This window comes from Clytia hemisphaerica, unplaced genomic scaffold (assembly GCF_902728285.1).
Source record: "Clytia hemisphaerica strain Z4C2 unplaced genomic scaffold, Clytia hemisphaerica genome assembly, whole genome shotgun sequence".
Classification (NCBI taxonomy): domain Eukaryota; kingdom Metazoa; phylum Cnidaria; class Hydrozoa; order Leptothecata; family Clytiidae; genus Clytia; species Clytia hemisphaerica.
In genome coordinates, this window is record NW_027104432.1 from 130,074 (window position 1) to 150,325 (window position 20,252).

The 20,252-nt window shown below is 35.6% G+C and overlaps 2 protein-coding genes across 3 annotated transcripts in view; both read right to left on the reverse strand.

Annotated features, from left to right (window-relative positions):
• Positions 1-2,250: 2,250 nt before the first annotated feature.
• LOC136820601 (dipeptidyl peptidase 4-like) lies at positions 2,251-15,338 on the reverse strand. The gene is made up of 23 exons (XM_067076793.1): positions 15,269-15,338; positions 14,562-14,669; positions 14,138-14,229; positions 13,669-13,749; positions 13,392-13,447; positions 13,183-13,264; positions 12,505-12,634; positions 11,209-11,366; positions 8,728-8,858; positions 8,372-8,495; positions 7,916-7,957; positions 7,458-7,556; positions 6,971-7,053; positions 6,772-6,872; positions 5,884-6,200; positions 5,435-5,538; positions 4,890-4,955; positions 4,512-4,566; positions 4,105-4,204; positions 3,607-3,671; positions 3,329-3,401; positions 3,042-3,115; positions 2,251-2,824 (listed from the first exon to the last, which is right to left on the reverse strand). Exons 3-23 carry the CDS (start codon positions 14,138-14,140, stop codon positions 2,687-2,689), a joined length of 2,082 nt encoding a protein of 693 aa, XP_066932894.1. The 5' UTR covers positions 14,141-14,229; positions 14,562-14,669; positions 15,269-15,338; the 3' UTR covers positions 2,251-2,686.
• Positions 15,339-15,387: 49 nt separating this feature from the next.
• Positions 15,388-20,252, reverse strand: part of LOC136820603 (uncharacterized) — a 36,564-nt gene continuing 31,699 nt past the window's right edge. For both annotated transcript variants that reach the window (XM_067076796.1, XM_067076795.1), the window contains exons 5-6: positions 19,706-19,786; positions 15,388-15,623 (exon numbers count right to left, since the gene is read on the reverse strand). In XM_067076796.1, coding sequence (XP_066932897.1) covers positions 15,442-15,623; positions 19,706-19,786 — 263 coding nt within the window. In that variant the 3' untranslated portion in view covers positions 15,388-15,441. The remainder of the gene's footprint in view (positions 15,624-19,705; positions 19,787-20,252) is intronic.

Genomic DNA, 20,252 nt, shown 5'->3' on the forward strand with positions numbered 1-20,252 from the left:
GTGGATTTGTGTATTGAAAGTTTTTCATTTGAGTTGATTTCGTTTTGAGAGTTTGTTGTTGCTTGATAAATTGTTTTCTCGCTACGCAAGTTTCTGCGTAGCTAGCCCCTGTATCTATAAGGCTGGAACACCGGATTCTTCCAGTCGTTTATACAAACTAAATCCCGTATTATTATTAGTATTGGTATTATTAGTATTACACGCAGTATAAACGACTCCAGTCTAAAAAACTTCAAGAAAAATTTTTTTTGGACGTGACGGAGTCGCGAAGTCCCGTTCGATACTACACAAGGCTGCAGTGTTGGACCCGCTAATTTTGAAATCTTTGAAATTTTTTTTTTTGAAATTTGTTCTCGTCTCAACTCTATTTCAAACTGACTGAAAATACAAGTTTTCAAAAGCCCTATACTAAATAAAACTTAAACTATTAAATAAAAGATAAGATTGAAAAAAGCACTACATTCAAGGCTGCTCCCAGGGCAGGGGCACTAAAGGACCTACCGTACGCGTGGCCCTTTAGGGTCCCTTTTCCAAGCTTCCCAAAGTGCACACTAAGGCTAAAGGTGAAAATTTTGGAAAATCTGGACACATTTTGTATAAAAATGGTAAAAGATTTTCAATAAAATGCACCTTAACCCTTAGGAGTCGAAACACGTATATATACGTTTTGAAAAAAGTCTTTTGGTCATAACTCCTGACCACTTGAGATTCAGAGAAAAAAAATCCGCTATTTTTTGTAGCTGAGAGAAAGAGCTTTCCAACGATACCAAAGTTGATAACTGAATCGTTTGTCCTGGTCGAGAAATTGCCTTTGAAAAAATAAATTTACATAAAAAAATGACGAAATTTTTGGCCTTTTTCAAAAAAGTTAGCGGCTTTGAAAGGTTAATAAAAATTTTTTAATTCTTTAAAACTGGTCTAAACTGTCCAAAATGACTATTGGTACTAAGAAGAGAAAGTAGATAAAGGCATTTTAAATGAAAAAGGAAAAATAATTGAGTCTATGTTAACCCTTAGGAGTCGAAACACGTATATATACGTTTTGAAAAGGTCATTTTACCGATACACAGTCTTTTGGTCATAACTCCTGACCACTTGAGATTCAGAGAAAAAAAATAAATTTACATAAAAAAATGATGAAATTTTTGGCCTTTTTCAAAAAAGTTAGCGGCTTTGAAAGGTTAAAAGTCGATTATTCGCCCAGATTTACTCAAATTTGGGTAGATTTTCTCTACCCTGTATGCAAGGGTCCGATTTCAAAGGCCTAATTTTGGGGCGCGCGTACGGTCGATTTTGAATGCCCGCTGCTCGGTCCTTCCTGTTGTTGATGCAGATCCCGTGAAATTCTTAAAATAGAGATCAAAAATAAATTGGGCAAATAATAAAAACCTTATTAAAAGGCTTTGATAAAATTACTTAAAAGATTTCGTCATGTAGGCTGGTAAAAAAATTCAAACCAGTAAAAAATTTTCGATTTAGTGACGATAATTTCTTTCATTATATTTAGCGGGTATTGTTCGGGCATCTAAAATTCAATTTACACAATATAATTTTCTTTTACACATAGTAAATAATAAACAATTATTAAACAAAATTAAAAAATCAAAATTATACAAGATAATGTCACAAAGTACGTGCTGACGATCCTATCGTCTACACATTATCACTGAAAAAGGGAATAATCCAGGAAGCGGGATAAATTTGAGAACGAGTTTAGTTTGGGGTGGAGTAAACAGTGGCAGAGGTGTTTACAGTGTAAAAATTATTGTCTAACATTGTTCCAAAACTCTACCGCCACTTTTTCCCCGTAAACCGCCCTGATGTCCTGACTCTGTACTTTCTCACGTTTACTGACCCTCTAAACGGACGATAGCATCGTCTACGTACGTGCCAAAACATTTCTATGTCACCGAGGGGGGGGGAGATCAATCACAAAGGTTTGGTACGATTCTTTTATTCTTTTTAAAAAATCATGTTTTCTGAGTAATTTACCCCTCGCTTGTTTCAAATCCTTTTCAGCCTTAGGATTATGAACATGACTTGTCACTATCACTGCACTTTGGGAAATCAGGAGAGATACTTTGTTTGAGAACACCAGAAGTACTTAACTCAAAAATAAACTTTCCTTAAAGTTTCACATTTTGCAATGCAGTTTTGAAGTATTTTTATCTAAAAGCAAAAATGTGTATATAACGTAGGATTTCCGCATGAGTTAAGCTGAAACGAAATATCACTTTCTTTTTTTCGTTTCAAAGCAGATTTTGAATGATTTTTAGCACTTGATCTCGATTACATTATTTTATAAGAAAATCAAAATTTAACCTTCGAAAAACAACATTCGTTGGTTTCCTCAATTATTGCCAACCCAACAAAATGTCAATTTGCAGATTTGCAGTCATTAACCAAAATTGGATTTTCAAATATATTCGTCCTCTTTCTTAATTAAGTGAATAACCAACCTGGAAGCGCATTCATCGATTCTGCATTCAGTATGATAACCTCCCAACATCGAAGCAAATGCGTGGGAGCTCTTTATCTTTAGATGTCCTGGCTTCACCATGGTCTCTTACCCGCCAACACTTTCCATTGTCCACCACGGAGACTTTCTTCGAACTAAACTTTATCTGCTTTTAAGTTCTTAATTTGACAAAAGATGCTTTAATTCAGGTTTGACTAGCCTTCTTCTTCATTTGAGTGGGTAATTTTTTAGTCCGAATACTGAATCAGCGGGGATTTCAACATTTCTCAGATGCGCCATAAGGTAGTCAGCAATCAAATAATAAACATGACTCGTTTGTATTGAATGTCTCTTGTCCGTGTAAAACTGAAAATGATGAACATTGAAAAGCTTCTTATAAAATAGTCAACTCACCAAAAACCAAAAAGGAAATGATAAAGCTAGTAACCTCTATGTAGGAGAATTAAAATTTTCATTTCAATTTTTTTGGTCTAAATTTAACTCCATAAGAGAAAAGATCGCAAATTAACAATTGAAATAACCATTAAAAATACCAGTCGATGCTGGCAAAAGTGAAACACACCTGTCCTCGAAATTTGACTTTATCTCTGACCAAAGCTGCAGATAGTTGAGCTGCGTTTTGAAAGTGGACGTTATCTACGAAAGAAAATTTAGAAGTGCATAAAAGTTTTGAATTAAAAGTAGTTCAATGGACAAGAAATTTGATGTAAGAGATTTTTGATGAAAAAAAAAACGATACAAGATCGTCATTGGATTATTTTGGTGTGATTGCGTAATCAGTGACTTCTCTGGGAGGCCTGTAAACGAGTATGAAACTAATTAGCACTATACAATGAAATGGTTTCTCACCATCTGCTGTGCCATGTATCAGTAGAAAGTTCTTCCCTCTGAAGTTCTTTGTCATGCTCAAGACACTCGTACTCTAGTAAAAATCAAGATATCAATGTTCCTGTTATCATAGATTCGAAAATACGTAATATTACGACGGTTATTCTAATCATGCAAGAGTTAAACTCCACTCAAGAAAACTTAGACATCACCTTTAGATTTAGTTTGGTCAGTTCGGTTTTATAGACGAAAGTTAATAGGATTATATGGCTTCTTCCGGACTGAGCCACTCTACTAACCTGATACCCAGCAATATTATCTTCTGGTGTAGGCAGTCCCATATATCTTTCAGTGTAAACAGTATCTAAAGTAGAAACAAAAGTATAAGATCCTGGGATTGATTGTTAATGGATCATGCGCGTCAAACATTTATTCAAACCGGCCATTTGTCAATAGGTCATGATCACTATATAAGGCCAAAAAAGGTTATTTTTCAAAAAAGTGTGAGCATATTTTGAAAGCTCGTACTTATGAAAGATGAGGTAAATCACCACTGGATAGGAAGTTTTCGTTAGGTCATCAATATACAATTTCCCGGAAATTTAAGGTATGTAAGGTCAGTAGAGGAAATTTTGAATTGAGGAAATCGGAGGCCTACGCAGAAAGTTTTTAATAAGGTCAAAAGTCGCATCAAACGAAAGAATCTGTAATCTAAAGAAATCTTACTCTTTCGACCAAAAAACATCGTAAAATTGGTTGCTACAGTAGCGTTATCATAATAATGAAATAAGAATTACCATAGTAACGCCAATCAGTCACTGGAGCAACAGCAACGGCCGTCGTGATGACGTCACTGTCCATTCCCATCACAGTTGATGAATAGAATCCTCCATACGACTGAAATGAACAAAAGAAATATTATCAAGATTGAAAACTTTTTCACTTTTCTATAAACTTGTTTCATAACAGTGTTTCGGCCAACCTCGTCCCCGTGCATCCCAGGCTTTATTTACGTTACTGGTTGACGCTAGTGTATTATCAGCTTTTTGGTGCTTACTGATGGCACAGGGAACGAGATTGTGTTTCAACGTTAGTTCGGGTTTGCTGATGTTAGAAGAACGTTTTTTGATATTTTCGATGGACCTGAGATGACCGTTCTTTAATGTTTGATGCCAGTAGGATTAACAAGCACATTTTTACTCACCCAGCCCCAAATAGCGATTTTCTTTGGGTCAACGTAAGGTTGTGTTTTTAAGTACCTGGAAAGTGAATAAATGAAATATGAAAGTCCAGTGGCCTTAACCTTTATTTTGTTACAAAAGTGAGAACTAAAATTCTGAGATTTGTGGACTGTCATGTATAAAATTCAGGGACACGCAAAAAATAGAATGCTGGGTATACATCTCCAAACTTAACATCGAATGGAAGCTGATTTTTATCTATTTCTTCATGAATAATTGCCCGTGTCAATGATCAAATACTTGGGTTTTAGTAACCCTGCTTTACTAAAGTTCCAATAGATAAATGATCGGGATCTTTTTTCGAGCCCCAAGCAACGATATACAAGCACAAGTGGACTTACTTGCCAACGTTAACGGCATCGACGGCTTCATAATGACCAAGTTGTTTGTAGACTGCGTACATAAACCTAAAGAAAGGAACAGAAAGTAAACTTTTACACATTAAATTTAGCTCAGGAAAACTTCTACTGAAAAGGGAGCGTAAAGTTGAATTGTCCGGGAAAAACGTCAGAGCATCCAATTATAAATCGAAAATAGATTTCAAATTTGTAAAGTACGCTGGTACGACTTATACCAATAGAAGGAGGAATATGGAATCGGGATCTAGTCTGACTTTAGTCTTTATTTGCTTAACTGTAGTACTGAGATTGTTTTGAATAAACTGAATGAAAATAAACGACATGCATGTCATGCTACCACAATATTTCAGCGTGAAACAGTTATTTCCTTTCAGAATTGAGTAGTTTTTATTTAGACCTTTCAATGAGATATCGTAGGCCTTTACATAAGATTTCACTTGTATGATTTGCTTTGGCAAGTTATATACAGGCCTACGGTATCGCACTTTACAGTCAAAATTAACCTCGCTAATGTTAAACGAACATACTTGTAACCATAGTAACCAGCTCCTCTAGCATCGAAGTTAATGAGAATAATATCATGCGAAGATACCAAAAAGTGATCGAATCCGTAACTGTACCGATCTGTCACCTGCGAGGATTGTAAAGAATCAGTCCATCAGAAACACCTTGCATTTACAGTACAACCTTCAAGACGTGTATTGAGAACTTTTTGAATAAGAAAAGGCTAAATTTTTTTTTGCTAAATTTTTCAAGCTATTGTCATCAGACCGACTGGCTGGTAGAGAACCATTTGTTTTACAGACCGTGAGGTTAATTTTCTTTCCGAAAGCCAAAATGTATTTTTCTGTATACTTTACAGGCTTTCTAGCATCCCTGTAAGGAAATAGCTTCAAAGGGATTTTCTACTTCTCCATATAATTATTAAGCCAATCAACACCTAAAGGGAATAACTTCCAAAGAAAATTTCTTTTACCTTTTGCGTGCTTGGACCACCATAAACACTCAACAACACCGGATATTTCTTCTTGGGGTCAAATCCCGCAGGGCGTGTCTCTTTAACGTGAATATCCCACCCATCAGATTTTATAGTATAAAATTTCTCTGTCGGTAACGCTTTCCTACTTAATAAGTCTTTAACATGTTCATTAGACGTTAGGTTTTGTACGTTCATTGTTTCCATATTGACCATGTAAGATACGGGTACGTAAGGTCCTTTGCAGTTGATGGTTGCATACGTACACTTCTTGCTGAAGACAATATCGTGATATGTACATTTGGTGCCATCACTGTCTACAATAATGCAATAGAAATATATTAGAAATCCAGAAATCTCGTCCCTTTGTAATACAGACCAGAAATGGTGAAACATTTATTCTTCATCGCGGAAGTAATCAAGCCTGCAAACGAGATATGTAAACTACCAGAAAGGAAAAACAAACACCATGCTTTAACTCACTAAAAGACTCTGCTCAATGAATGCACAGATGAACTTGTATAACCTAACAACCTAATTTTCACATAGACATGTTAAGCGCGTTATCATAACTCACAAAGCTCAAAAAATTAACCAAAAGTACGAAAAGTGGGTTGAGCTTTCTGTTCTGCTTTCAGTATTCTTCAAATTTTCTCGGCAGAAATAAGAAGGCTGTTGGACGACACTCTATCCAACTATTTGAGCTAAAAATTAGTTTATCCATTCTCTAACGAAAAAACTTCACGGTTATAATTTCTATTTAGGAATTTATCCTTAGAGGTCAGGGAATCAGTCTAGAAGTTTAAGCGAATGTATTAAGCATTTTAAGCCCTCCGTGTTAAAGTTGTTCCACCAGTTAGAAGAGTTCTGTAAAGTTGCATGTCTTACCTTTCAACAAGTCACAAGTGATACAACTGTTTTCTTTGGTTTGTAAATTGATTCGATAGACATGACGTTGTGCAGGAGATTCTTGGGTGCTTCGATAATATCTGAAAAAAAATGAGACAGCGGAAAATGATTTACAATTTTTCTCATGCTTCTCTTGAAGTAATATATTGAAGGTGGTTTGGAAATGAGTCCAACTTACAAAATTTGATCATCCGCGTTGTAACAGTTGATATCCACAACCATGAATTTTCCATCCGTCAAAAACTCCACTTCAGGGCCATTCTAAACGAAACGCGGAAACAATTATTATAGGCTAGTGAAATACAAACTTCTCCTTTCGGATTTTACGGCCTTTACGGGGGGCTTAAGGGACTATCCTTGTCGATTCAAGGGGTGTGTTTCTGATGGGTTTTTCATAAAAAGGTAGGCTAAAAGAGGCTAATTTTTTAATTTGTGTTTTTCAAAAGCTATGCTCGAGTCTGACGGATTTGAAACGGTTCCCCAGGTCATTCGTTTATCCCTGTATCTCTTTTTGCCTAAGTAAAGCAATCCTCTGTGACTAACGGCCGTCAAAAAAGGTTCTGGTAAAAATCAAACGGTTAAAACCCTAAAAATCCTAACGGTTAGGTTGCTAGCATCCCTCTAGCTAATTAGCCTCCTGATAGAAGGAAAAATTAAGTTCATACCTTGGGATTCATCGAGACTTTAGCCAAATGTCGAAAATCTTCGTGTGGCAATAGCGTGATATAATTGGAATTGTCTTTGGCAAACTTTGGTTTGGTGTACTGAAAGAATGCACGTTGACCTCTTTAAGTTTGTTTACAATAAGGAATGCAAAATACCCGGAATTTATTAGGTTTGAAGGATGCCGGACAAGAGGCAGAGTCTGCTACTTACGGAGACGTTCTCCAAAAGAGTTTTTTAACATTTTTGTTGCTTTTTTGAAAATTACGACCCTTAGATAAACATTTCTGGATGTTCATTGTTTTTCTTATTCTTTAAAACAGTTGGAAACTTGGAAACCTGAACATACAAAACATACGAAGCACTTTCCCCCGTTGCAAAACGAGATTGTTAGAAAACAATTTCTAGTACTGGAAAAAAGCAGCAGATTGAAAAATGATGAATTAGTAATGTCACCTACATCATCGTCTATCCATCCACCTGGTGTATTGTATTCTTGAAGCTGAAAAAGATTTATTCCATTTTTAACTCTTATCGTTTAAATCAGAATCACTCAACGTTGAATTTGAAATGTTTTGGGCCCTGGCTAATACACTGGACTCGCTTATTCGAACTTCTCTTATTCGAATCTTTCTATAATTCGAACTTATTCCCAATTTCCGTCAAGGCGAAACCCTCTTAATTTAATTTCTCAACTTAATTTACAGTAATATATTTCCCAGGTCTATCGACCTCTATGAAATAATCATGCTTTAACTCGAATTTCTCCTTAATTCGAAAAAACCAATATTCCCCTTTCGAGTTCGAATTAGCGAGAATCAACTGTAAGCACACAACGTTCACAACGTCCATATAACGTTAGATGAACGTTGAGTCAACGTTGTGTACCAGCTGGGAAGTACTTTCATAAACTTACAGTTGTTGGTTGTCCGTTTGTCGAATCGTACTTCATACAAACAGTCTCGTTTTGAGCACGGTTCATCCATTGGACATACAACTCGTTCCCAGGACTCCAAGTCATAATGCAATAATAATAATCACTGGTAGAAATGAAAAGGAAACACTCATCTCAATTAATCCTCTGTAATATTTCCATATCATTTCTTCTATTAATAGCTTAGAGGGAAGACATTTTAATCTTTCAGTTTCAAATCATGCAAGGAGGAGGGCTGTTGTTGAAAATTGATATAAAAAGGAAAGGACACTATCCTCCCCTGCAACATCGGTATGTTCTCGTGTTGAATTTGAGTTAATCTTCAATCACGGACTCACCCTTTTGAGATTTTAGCAGGTGGACTTAGGATCTTTTTATATTGGGTGAAATTTTTGACACTATTATCTTCTTGCAAGACACTCTGCAGATTGATGATTTTGATTTCGATGGTTGGGTTCGGAAAACCAGCCTGGAAGAACAATAATAAAACTAACATTGAACACCACGCCGATCGTCAAAAAAGGAAGTTAAAGATACTACAGGATTATATCATTGACTTTAAGACCATGTTCAGACGTTACGGTTTCTTTCCGTTCCGAAACGAAACAGTTCCGAAACAAGTGTGAACGTCAAAATTCGAAACATCAAGAAAGAAGACGTCACAAAGCAAAACAGATCAAAAAGGTTTCGCTCCACTTTTTCATCGGAACGAAACTGCTCCGTTCCGAAACCAATACGAATACCCTCGATCCGTAACGAAAATCATCCCTGAGCGAAATGGAACAGTAGTGTGTGAACATGGTCTAAAGGCCCGGTTGCGCAAAAACAAAGAAAGGGCTAGATTCAATTCGTCATTCTAAATGCGGCTCAAATCTTAAAGTTTCACTTTTTCTTGCTTGAGATAGGTTAAAGATTTCTCTCCAGCCACTTTAGGGCTTTAAACTCAATAGATTGCATAGAAGCTACAACAATAAGGTCATTTGCCGAGAAAAGCAAAAGTTTTCAAAAGCAGTACCATGTGAGTAGTTTCATCCTTACTGAAAGACAGGGCTATAAAAACTTCCATAAGGGAAAGATCTATTCAATATCCAGAGAGCTTGAGAGAGTGAAATTTTTTCCATTGATACGATGCATTAAAATTAGGAAGACAAGCAACATGCTGAATGGACCTACCTGTTGATCAAAATCAGATAAAAGTAGGCGTTCTACATTTTACTATTGGTATTGAGCAAACACAATAAGTTTTAGAACAATGCAAAAACGTCTGATTTATTTTCTTTTATCATTGTGTAACTTGGTCGTCTTTTTTGAAAATTTTATGACGAAAAAAAAATTAAAAAAATTACTTCAGCCACATTTTAAGGTACCTTGCACTCTATCTTTCTGACAAAAATCAGAAAAAACTAATGAAGCAATTTTGCACAAAGTCCAAAAAACCTTATTTTTAGGTAGTTTTTTTGGCCCAAGTTTACCCCAAATTTCTTTTTCAAAATCGGGCTCCGTCACTTTTTAGGCATTACTATTTTGTATCATTGTGCAAAAAATGAAAAAAAAATAATAAGCCGATCCCGAGAAAAGCTGCTAACAGGAAAATGGTAAAACAGAATTTCCCCCAAAAAAGAAAATTCGTATTTTACGACAAAAAAAAAAATTTTCCGAGAAAAATTACTTCAGCCACATGTTAGGGTGCCTTGCACTTCATCTTTCTGCCAAAAGTCAGGAAAAACTAATGAAGCAATTTTGCACCAAGTCCAAAAAACCTTATTTTTAGGTAGTTTTTGGCCCAAATTTGCGAAAATCCGTATTTGACGACGAAAAAAAATTTTCCGAGAAAAATTACTTCAGCCACATTTTAGGGTGCCTTGCACTCCATCTTTCTGCCAAAAATCAGGAAAAAGTAATGAAGCAATTTTGGACTAAGTCCAAAAAACCTTATTTTTAGGTAGTTTTTGGCCCAAATTTGCGAAAATCCGTATTTGACGACGAAAAAAAATTTTCTGAGAAAAATTACTTCAGCCATATTTTAGGGTACCTTGCACTCTATCTTTCTGCCAAAAATCAGGAAAAACTAATGAAGCAATTTTGCACAAAGTCCAAAAAACCTTTTTTTTAGGTAGTTTTTGGCCCAAATTTGCCCCCCAAATTTTTTTTTTCAAAAATCGGGCTCCGTCACTTTTTAGGCATTGCTATTTTGTATCATTGTGCAAAAAATTAAAAAAAACTAATGAGCCAATCCCGAGAAAAGCTGCTAACAGGAAAATGGTAAAAGGGAATTTCCCCAAAAAAACGAAAATCCGTATTTTACGACGAAAAAAAATTTTCCGAGAAAAATTACTTCAGCCACATTTTAGGGTACCTTACACTCTATCTTTCTGCCAAAAATCAGGAAAAAAACTAATGAAGCAATTTTGCACCAAGTCCAAAAAACCTTATTTTAGGTAGTTTTGTCCCAAATTTGCGAAAATCCGTATTTGACGACGAAAAAAATTTTCCGAGAAAAATTACTTCAGCCACATTTTAGGGTACCTTGCACTCTATCTTTCTGCCAAAAATCAGGAAAAACTAATGAAGCAATTTTGCACAAAGTCCAAAAAACCTTATTTTTAGGTAGTTTTTGGCCCAAATTTGCCCCCCAAAATTTTTTTTCAAAAATCGGGCTTCGTCACTTTTTAGGCATTGCCATTTTGTATCATTGTGCAAAAAATTAAAAAAAACTAATGAGCCAATCCCGAGAAAAGCTTGTAACAGACGAACGGACAACGGTCAAATTAAAGGACCTCCCGGTAGGTCCAAAAATGCATTAATGTTGACCTGATTACCTTCGGATAAGCGATTCGATCGATATCTGGGTAGCTTTTACTTGGGTGACCATAAATGGCATAACTAAAATACGATTGGTTCGCGTTGAATTTGACGTAAGAGAGATATTTGCCATCAGCTGAAACCTCCAAAGCTTTCCCAGAAAACAACAGCTCCTCTGAAATGAGAAAAAATGGAAAAGTGAGAAGAGCAGAAAAATTCTCCTCTGTATTTTAAATCTTTTGTGTACGGAAAAAAGTGGAATAGAATCTATGCGCCAACACGACTCTATCGACTGAGCTTTCAAGCCCACTGTCATGAGGGCACGGTACACAATTTTTATATTCACATTTATTGTAATGGAAACCTTTGGATGGAAGCTCACTTTGAGCACGTTAGATAGGGAATTCATTAGGAGAGAAAACACTTGGACGAGGCAAGTCCTCTCGTCGGGAAGTATCGTGTTGATCGGAATGAGAAAAGAGATCCTGCTACCAAGAGGAGAGAGTAAAGAGTTCGTTCGGAAATGGCACCGGCCAGGCAGAGTCGATACCGAGTTTATGTATGTGTGTTTTTCAGCGACGGAGACGGTAAGGTTCTAATTTGACTAGATCATGACCAACTGAGGACGACGGTAAATCAGCACTATTATCGTCCATGATTTTGCGGGGCAGAATTACGGGTTATTCCAAATCACTTCAGTCACTTTACCGTCCTCAAAAGCGCAAATACATAAACTCGCTAATAGTTCGTTCCCGACTTCTCGACATGTCTAACATATTGGATTTATGAGATATTGATCGAAATTAACTTTAGTCATTGTCTCTCCTCTCTGACGTCAGCCAGGCCGATATTCGGGGTAAAACTTAAATAAATATGTTGACATGGACCCAGCCTTAACTGGTTTGGCGCTCCATAACGCCACACTGGAAGCCCACTCGGGAACAGCGTCGGGTCTCGATCACTCCAGAAACCACGTGTAGCGTAGGATGAATAAAATCACCATCCCAAAGGATACCAACGACACATGCGCGTTTCGGTATTCAACGATATCACTGTCACGGACTTACAAAATTGTGCCAACAGAGCAAAATTTATTTTTTTGAGCAATTTATTATAGAATGAAAAAATGAGTTTTAAAGATTTTACTTCATCAATATGTTCAACTTTTTTTCTGGACAGGCTGTAGACAAAATAGTTAAAATCTACCCATGCAAGGAGACTCGGGATCTTGATAAAAGAAACCTAACGTAATTTCGTCTTTCTGAAGCCGACTAAATCTTTTAATAAAAAATAATACGGTAACCTTTATTTACCTTCGTAAACCCAATCAGGAACGCCATTGAAAACAGATTTGGGAACACCACTGGTTGTTAACTGGTAATACTTGATGTCTTCTGTTTCCAAAGTCGCAATGTAATACACATTGCATTTGTAGACGAAAACCTGCGAAGACAAAGCTTATATGTTCAGGAGGGGACGCTTTAACTATCTAACCTAACGACTTTGAATTTTAAAATTGTAAAATTTTACGTCGCAGTATTTCACTGCAGCTTGTGCTTGCAATGGGGCTCACTACATTCGTTGAATTCAAATTCCAAATACATCTGATACTCCAATGGTGTATTAGTAGCCATCCAAACAGAAGCTGAAGGAGTGTGCCAAACGGTGGGGGAGGGTAATTCAACTGCCCGTGTTAAGGTCGGAAAATTGCGGTTGGACTCAACGATCCCCAAAACAAGGGCTAAGACTTCCAAATAACAATTCTGTTGCATGACCAGGCAAAATATCCAGATATGAAAAGTTTTTCCGACCTTCAGCGTGTCGGAAAAAAAACATCGAGTACCATATAAGTTTGATTTAAGCTTTGCTATAATGCTGGAGTGCATTTATAAATAAGGGACAAATGTAACTGTTAATAAAGATACTACAGAGACTATAATACAATGCTTAATGATGAGAGATTGGAATTAAAATAAATAACACATTCTTACAATAGCACTTCCATTGTTTGCCCAAGTACAAAGTCGTATCTGCTCATCCGAATCTCCGTCCGGGCTATGTAGTTTGATTACTCTAAAAAAGAAAAAAAAAGTTTCAACCGAACAACCGAGTTAAGCCCATGCTTAAATGAAAGGATGACCTTTTGATTAATCGTGTATTTAACTAATAACTTGTTTTTGTGAAAACAAAATAATATTACCTATTTGTAGATCTCTCTTTTACATAATAGTCAGCGTAGAAGGAATGTCGATATAGCTGTAAAGAAGGCAATCAATTATAAGTCATTACATAAACGCCATAAAAATGATGCTGACTTGCTCCGAAAACGAGTTTCATTTCATTTCTTTGTTCTAGAAGAAAAACCGAATTCTTTTCGGGGTGTCTGTCATTCCTTCAGGGTAGCCTGTAGCTCATTGAGTCACGTGATGGGTATAAATATCTCGAGTCCAAATAATGGGATTGAAGTCCTCACTCACCTTTTTAGTATTGTTGGCTAGTAAAACCCATTTATTATCTGGCGAAAGTCTGGCTAGTGAACGACTGATTCTATTGTCAACCTAAAACATAAAATAAGATGATTTGAAACAATGTGAAGATTGTTCTTTTAATTGCTTTCACATTTACTGTCCACAACTGAATTTAACAATTTAACAATAATAGTGAAAATGTTGTTGAAGATTTATTGAAATATAGCTATGAAAACATGTCGAAAAGCCTAAATTCAGTGTAGGTTTTCGAAATTTGACTCGGGCCCTTCATCTTTTCTACTTAATGCTCCAACAATCTCCACAGAAAAAATATGTTAAAAACCAAGGCCATTTTTTTTGTGCTCCTTTCAAGGAGTGCATATCAATTCATTTAAGATGGTAGCGTAAACCGAGAGACTTCGACTAGTTTTCAAATCTCAATCTCTATCAGGATTCCGACCTTAAGAAGTTAACTTACCATTTCTTGTCGTGTGAGAATCCGATCAGAGTAAGTTGAATTGGTGATCGATTTTCGGACAATGCCGTCCGAAAAATCTAAGTAATTGTCATCTGAAAGAAAGGATTTTGAAATTAAGATTGTTTAGCTGTTGCAGTTGATATTTAAAAAAAGCCAAAATGAGTCAAATCATTTTCCCAGATAATAAGGATCGTCATCCCGATTGACTGTCTTCGCCCGGGAAACTACTCCGGAATTTTGTTATCTGAAGCAGCTCCTTTCATAAAATATTTCCAAAGACAGAGAAAATAAATATTTTAACTTTTTAGTGTTATCACCTCTCCATCTTATGAAAAAAAATTACAATATAAGATTGTCCATGGAGCGATTGTCCTAATAATTATTATCATAGGTAGAATTTCCAGGACTTAGATTATTATCTTACCTGACACCCAATAAATGCTTGCAGTGCGTGGTGTATATTTCCTTAGAAAAACTTCGTCTAATGTAAATCGTCTGTTTGGACTGATCAACGTTTCCGAACTCAATTCTTCTGAAAATTTGAGAATTAGAGTTTTGTTTATTAGACAAACTCGAACCCATTCCCTTTGTTCACTTTATGATTACGATGATAGCTCTCACAGTTGAACGAACACGTTCATGAGTAAAATCAAAAAGTGGTTCAATGGACTCTGGGTATGAGGTTGATTTGTTGGAATCTCTTTTGTTTGTTTTGACAGATTGGCCCGTAAAAGATTTTCTGTCTTTTTTGAGAGCTAGTATTAAAACGAGGACGAGGGTGATTGAGATAAAAACAAAAATGACTAGAATAATGATGTTGGTCTTGGAATAAGATAAACTATAAATTACAGACCAGACTACTCATTAAAATATTTACTTTCTGTTTAGAGCTAATTTGAAGCAACAAGGATGAGGTTGATTAAATAAGATCAAAAGGACAAGAACAATTATGTTGGTCCGGGAACTACATGAATTATAAATTACAGACCATACTGGTCAGTAAAATACTTAATGTCTTTTTTGAGTGCTAGTATGAAGACGAGGACGAGGGTGATTGAGATGAGAATCAAGAGGACAAGAACAATGATAGTAGTATAAATTGCAGACCAGACTGATCCAGAAAATACTTACTGTCTTTTTTGAGGGCTAGTGTGAAAACGAGGACGAGGGTGATTGAGATGAGAATCAAGAGGACAAGAACAATGATAGTAGTATAAATTGCAGACAAGACTGATCTAGAAAATACTTACTGTCTTTTTTGAGGGCTAGTGTGAAAACGAGGACGAGGGTGATTGAGATGAGAATCAAGAGGACAAGAACAATGATAGTAGTATAAATTGCAGACCAGACTGATCTAGAAAATACTTACTGTCTTTTTTGAGGGCTAGTGTGAAAACGAGGACGAGGGTGATTGAGATGAGAATTAAGAAGACAAGAACAATGATGTTGGTCCGACGAAACCATCCTTTCTTCCGACCTCCACTGGCTGAAAACAAAAACATGAGAAATAGTTGTAGTTTTGAAGAAGTAGAAGTTGACAAGATGTTAGTCTAGCAAGCTAGACGACTAATTTATACATAGTAGAAATAAAGCAAAAAGTAACGAATGGAACAATTTTAGTCGTCTAGAAACCTTTGTGCACTAACTCCAAACAAAAGAAAAGTGTCAATATTGCAATTATAATTTTTTCCTGCTCAAAATAATTCTTGAGAAAAAAAATATGTGTGGATTTGTGTATTGAAAGTTTTTCATTTGAGTTGATTTCGTTTTGAGAGTTTGTTGTTGTCCTTGATAAATTGTTTTCTCGCTACGCAAGTTTCTGCGTAGCTAGCCCCTGTATCTATAAGGCTGGAACACCGGATTCTTCCAGTCGTTTATACAAACTAAATCCCGTATTATTATTATTATTAGTATTACACGCATTATAAACGACTCCAGTCTAACAAGATGTGTGTAGACAGATGATTCTAATTTTTCGTACTACGAGTGTTTCACTTTTGAAAGAATTCTCTGAAAGGTTACAGCTTTACAGGGACTGAGAGTATCGATCTTTAGATCATGTTTCTGAAACTTGCATCAAGATACATACTTGTGATATCAGTTTTCCCGTTACTGACTTTATAGCTTGTCGCTCCTTCATTGTCATAACCAAGGTTGGTTTTACCAGACATTTTTTACGAATTATTTTTTATTTGCCCGTATATCTTTTAAAATTGTTTCGCTAATAACAAATGAACATTAAATTCTGTTCCAAGAAGGAGCATCAAGATGGCCGAAGATCCTGAGGGCACTTACAATCAAAGTCATTATATTTGAGAAAAAAGGGAAACTCCCACGAAATCTTACAGCCACAAATGATTTGGAAGTGCTCTAACAGTCAATACCTTTAGCCAAATTAGGAATATTTTTCCTACTTTTACTAGTATTCCTAATTAGGAAGAAAAAATTCCTAATTAGGAATATGAAGCAAATACCTAGATTTTCTCCAAAAATAGAAAAAATCGCACGTTAAAAAGTACTTCATAAGATTCTTACCATTCCATTTAGGTGGGAAAGAAAGATTGAGCTCTTGACTTGCTCGGGGGACCGAGCTATAATCCCTAGAAAAAACTTCACTTCAAAATTGACATTTATTTATAAAACGCGGGAAACTTTCTTTCTGTTTTTCTTCGTGATAATAAAAACGGCAGTTCGTTTAATTCCTAATTTGGAATTATTTTTTTGGGGCGTTAATAATTCCACCATCCGCGAATGAAATTTTTCAATTTTTTGCACAGTTATCATATTTGGTATACCGAATCTATTGGTCATACTTGGAATTTGCGAATGTAGATATTAAACTTTTAAATATTTCTTCCTAATTAGGAATTTTTTAGGAATCATGGTAAAAGTAAGAAAAATGTTCCTAATTTTGCTAAAGGTAATGACTGTCTAAGTTAGGTTGTAAGGGTATAGTTTTAACTCTGAGTTTTAACACTAGACTTAACACTTCAAGAATGGTCCAATACGGTTCAGAATATATCCTGGAAGTCTATAAAATCTAAATTGAAATATTCCATTACATTTAACAAATAGCCCAAAACTGACTTTCTAGGCCGAACTCAAATTTCTAAAAACGAGGAAATAACCAAAACTGCCAATATATTTTGACGTAGATGGTGATAAATATCTCGTTCAATTTTCTCAAGACTTTGTTATATACTTTTTATTCACAAAACTCTTTTTAAACTACAAAATGAAGATTTGAAAATGAAATTCTCGACCACAGTTAACAAACTACTGATATAACTTCACATCATGCTTGAATGTCATCAATGATATCTTATCGACAAACAAAGCAATGAGACGCAGAGAAAGATCTGGAAACGATGAGATATTTTTCAATCGAAATTTTTGAATAAAATATCTTTCTCAAGCTGGCGTGGTAAACCGTTGCAATAACTGACTGTCTATGTTCTTTAAAAAAAAACTTAATACAATTTTTGTAACCGATTTCAATCCAGTCTCGATTGACACGCAAACCTTCGTCTTAAATCGTCATACGATGTTAATGCACGAGAAACTACAGAAATTCTATAAAAGTATTTTGATTTTACGTTCTCTCTTCATTTGACTCAATATCGAGCACACTCGATAGATATACAAAATTTGTACAAAGCCGACAACCCCTTTTCAAAATAAGCATACTCTAAATAAAAATAAGAGACCTGACCCTTAAAATTTCTCAAATTTCATCCCAATCAAAATAGCTCTATTCAAGACAGCTTTAAAATTTTAAAATATGTCAACTTTTTAATGTGCTGTGAGCATTTCAGCGGTTCCGTACTTAATTCAAGAGAGACATACCGAATCTCTGATTACAAGAAAAACAATATCCAGCACATTGAATCATTTCTATTGACGTGGATATAACTGCGCTGTCAAATCTAACTTTTAGGTATTGAGAGGGGATTAAAATTTTTGGACTTTTTCTTCGGTTTACTCAGTCAAACAAAAGACTCCTTCAAAAGTGCTCGAGTTCTTTAAAAGTCTCTAAGCACTTAAGTGATCATCACTATACATTTTTCAGTGTAGTAATCTACACATAAATAACTCCCTGCTCCTTTTTTCTTTCTTGTTAAGCTTCAGACGCCCAGTTTGATTTGATTTCATACAGATCAAAGGTGGCGATGCGTGCAGCACTCTCTCGAATGATAACAACTTTTACTTTAGTCGCGCACTTGATAAGGTATTCGGAGGAATGTCGACCACACTTAACTGCACCATCACATGATATTGAATTCGTAACACCTCCATTAGAAGAAATTTCAATAAAAAAAGTAACGAGGCAAAAGTTCATTAATAAAAATTTGATACTCTTAAAGTAACACCTTGATGCCAAACTAAAACATACAAAAGTCTTTCTCAACCCCCCATAAAATCTTTTGCATTCTTGTTGACTAAACCTTGTACCAAAAAAACTCTACCAGTTACGGTCTGTTTGCTTCAGGTTGCTTCAATTTCTTTTCCAAAATATTTAAAATTCAAAAATCTTCGAACAATAAAATTGCAGATTTCAGTCTACACAACTATAGGGACTAATCGACTTCTTTGCACATAGGATAATAACAAATATCACCAATGAAAGATTTTAGCACCTGTACGTGATAAAACGAAGTCTTGAACCATATTTTTAACTAATGAAATATCCTAATGTATAATTGCTAAAATATCTTATCACTTGCGCAAGCTGAAAGTGCGTCAGACGAAAACACAAGCAGGGAGTGAAATTGATGGATATGATTTAGGTTGATAAATAAAAAAAAAAACCGTGGTTACTTCTTCCTCAATCAAGATTCTATGGTCACTTCAATCCTATATCATAATATTTACCAAGCAAAATAAATACCAATGGAACAAATGTTCAACCAGCAGCAAACGGAAGATTTTTGATAGGGACCGAGAGTAAACCTCTGTATCACAGATCCTGCCCCGGTGAAAATTTTTCCTACAGCGGGGATGAAAATTTCGATTGTATCTCAATGGGGATAGAAATTCTATTGTTCCAAGGTTAATAAATCTAGTGGGGATGGTTTAGGAGTGCAATTTCTAAACAATGAATTTCGAATGGGGATGCAATCAAAGTCAATTTTTCAGTGGGGCTAAAATTCTGGGGTATTTTTCCCACCGGGGACAAAGTTTTTTGCCAAATTTTCCAGTGGGGCTGGGGCCCCGGCGGGTCTGTGACACAGGGGTGTTGTGATGTTCTCTCTCTATAGAAAAATATCTTCCTTGTGGGGAAAATTCCCTAATATTTAATATCCATCGGGAAATAACACCGAACTCTAATTCCCCTATAAAATCTCTGAATTGTTGCCCTTCATGTTTAAGTTTTTTTAAGTTCCGTAGATTCTCGTCCATTGTAAAAGCAAGAGATTGTCCATCCTCGTCGTTTGAATGGTAGCTCATTCATTTTATGCCACTGATTTAAAAGCCCTCTTAGACGTAGAGTACTTCGACCAGACTTTAAATTTTGCGTCTCACTTAATCACTTTAACATCGAAATGAAGTAGAAGAAGAAATACCAACCTTTCTTTTGTTGCCAGGAGACGTGGCCGTTTCTTGTTTCACTGAATGTATCGTCTGTTATATCAACTTCCACTTCAAAATCTGAAACATAACATTAACATTATCAGTTTTGATTTTCCTTTTGAGCTAAAGGGTAGACCAAAATCAGCAAAGTTTTTATGCTCTATTCTTTACCCAAAGCACAAAGCCCTGCTTACCGCTCGTATTGCGACTTGCAGATTTTTAAAGCGAGATTACAACAAATAAAGTTAACTGAAATAGAATTCTCGTAGATCATATTGAGAATATAACATTATTCTCGACTTTTTTATTGGGTAAAAATGTCCTCCTATTCGAAATCTGCGGAAGTAGATTGACCATAATGTAAAAAGTGGCTTCTTGATGGATCCATTATGCGAGGTGAATAAAAATACTCAAACATTTATGTTTCATGAAAAAGAATTGCATTTAAAAAGAGATAAAACCCACTTGAGAAGCAATACTTATTGAACGATAGTATTGCTACACAAATTAGTCTATTTCGGAAAACCACAAGAGGATATTAGAA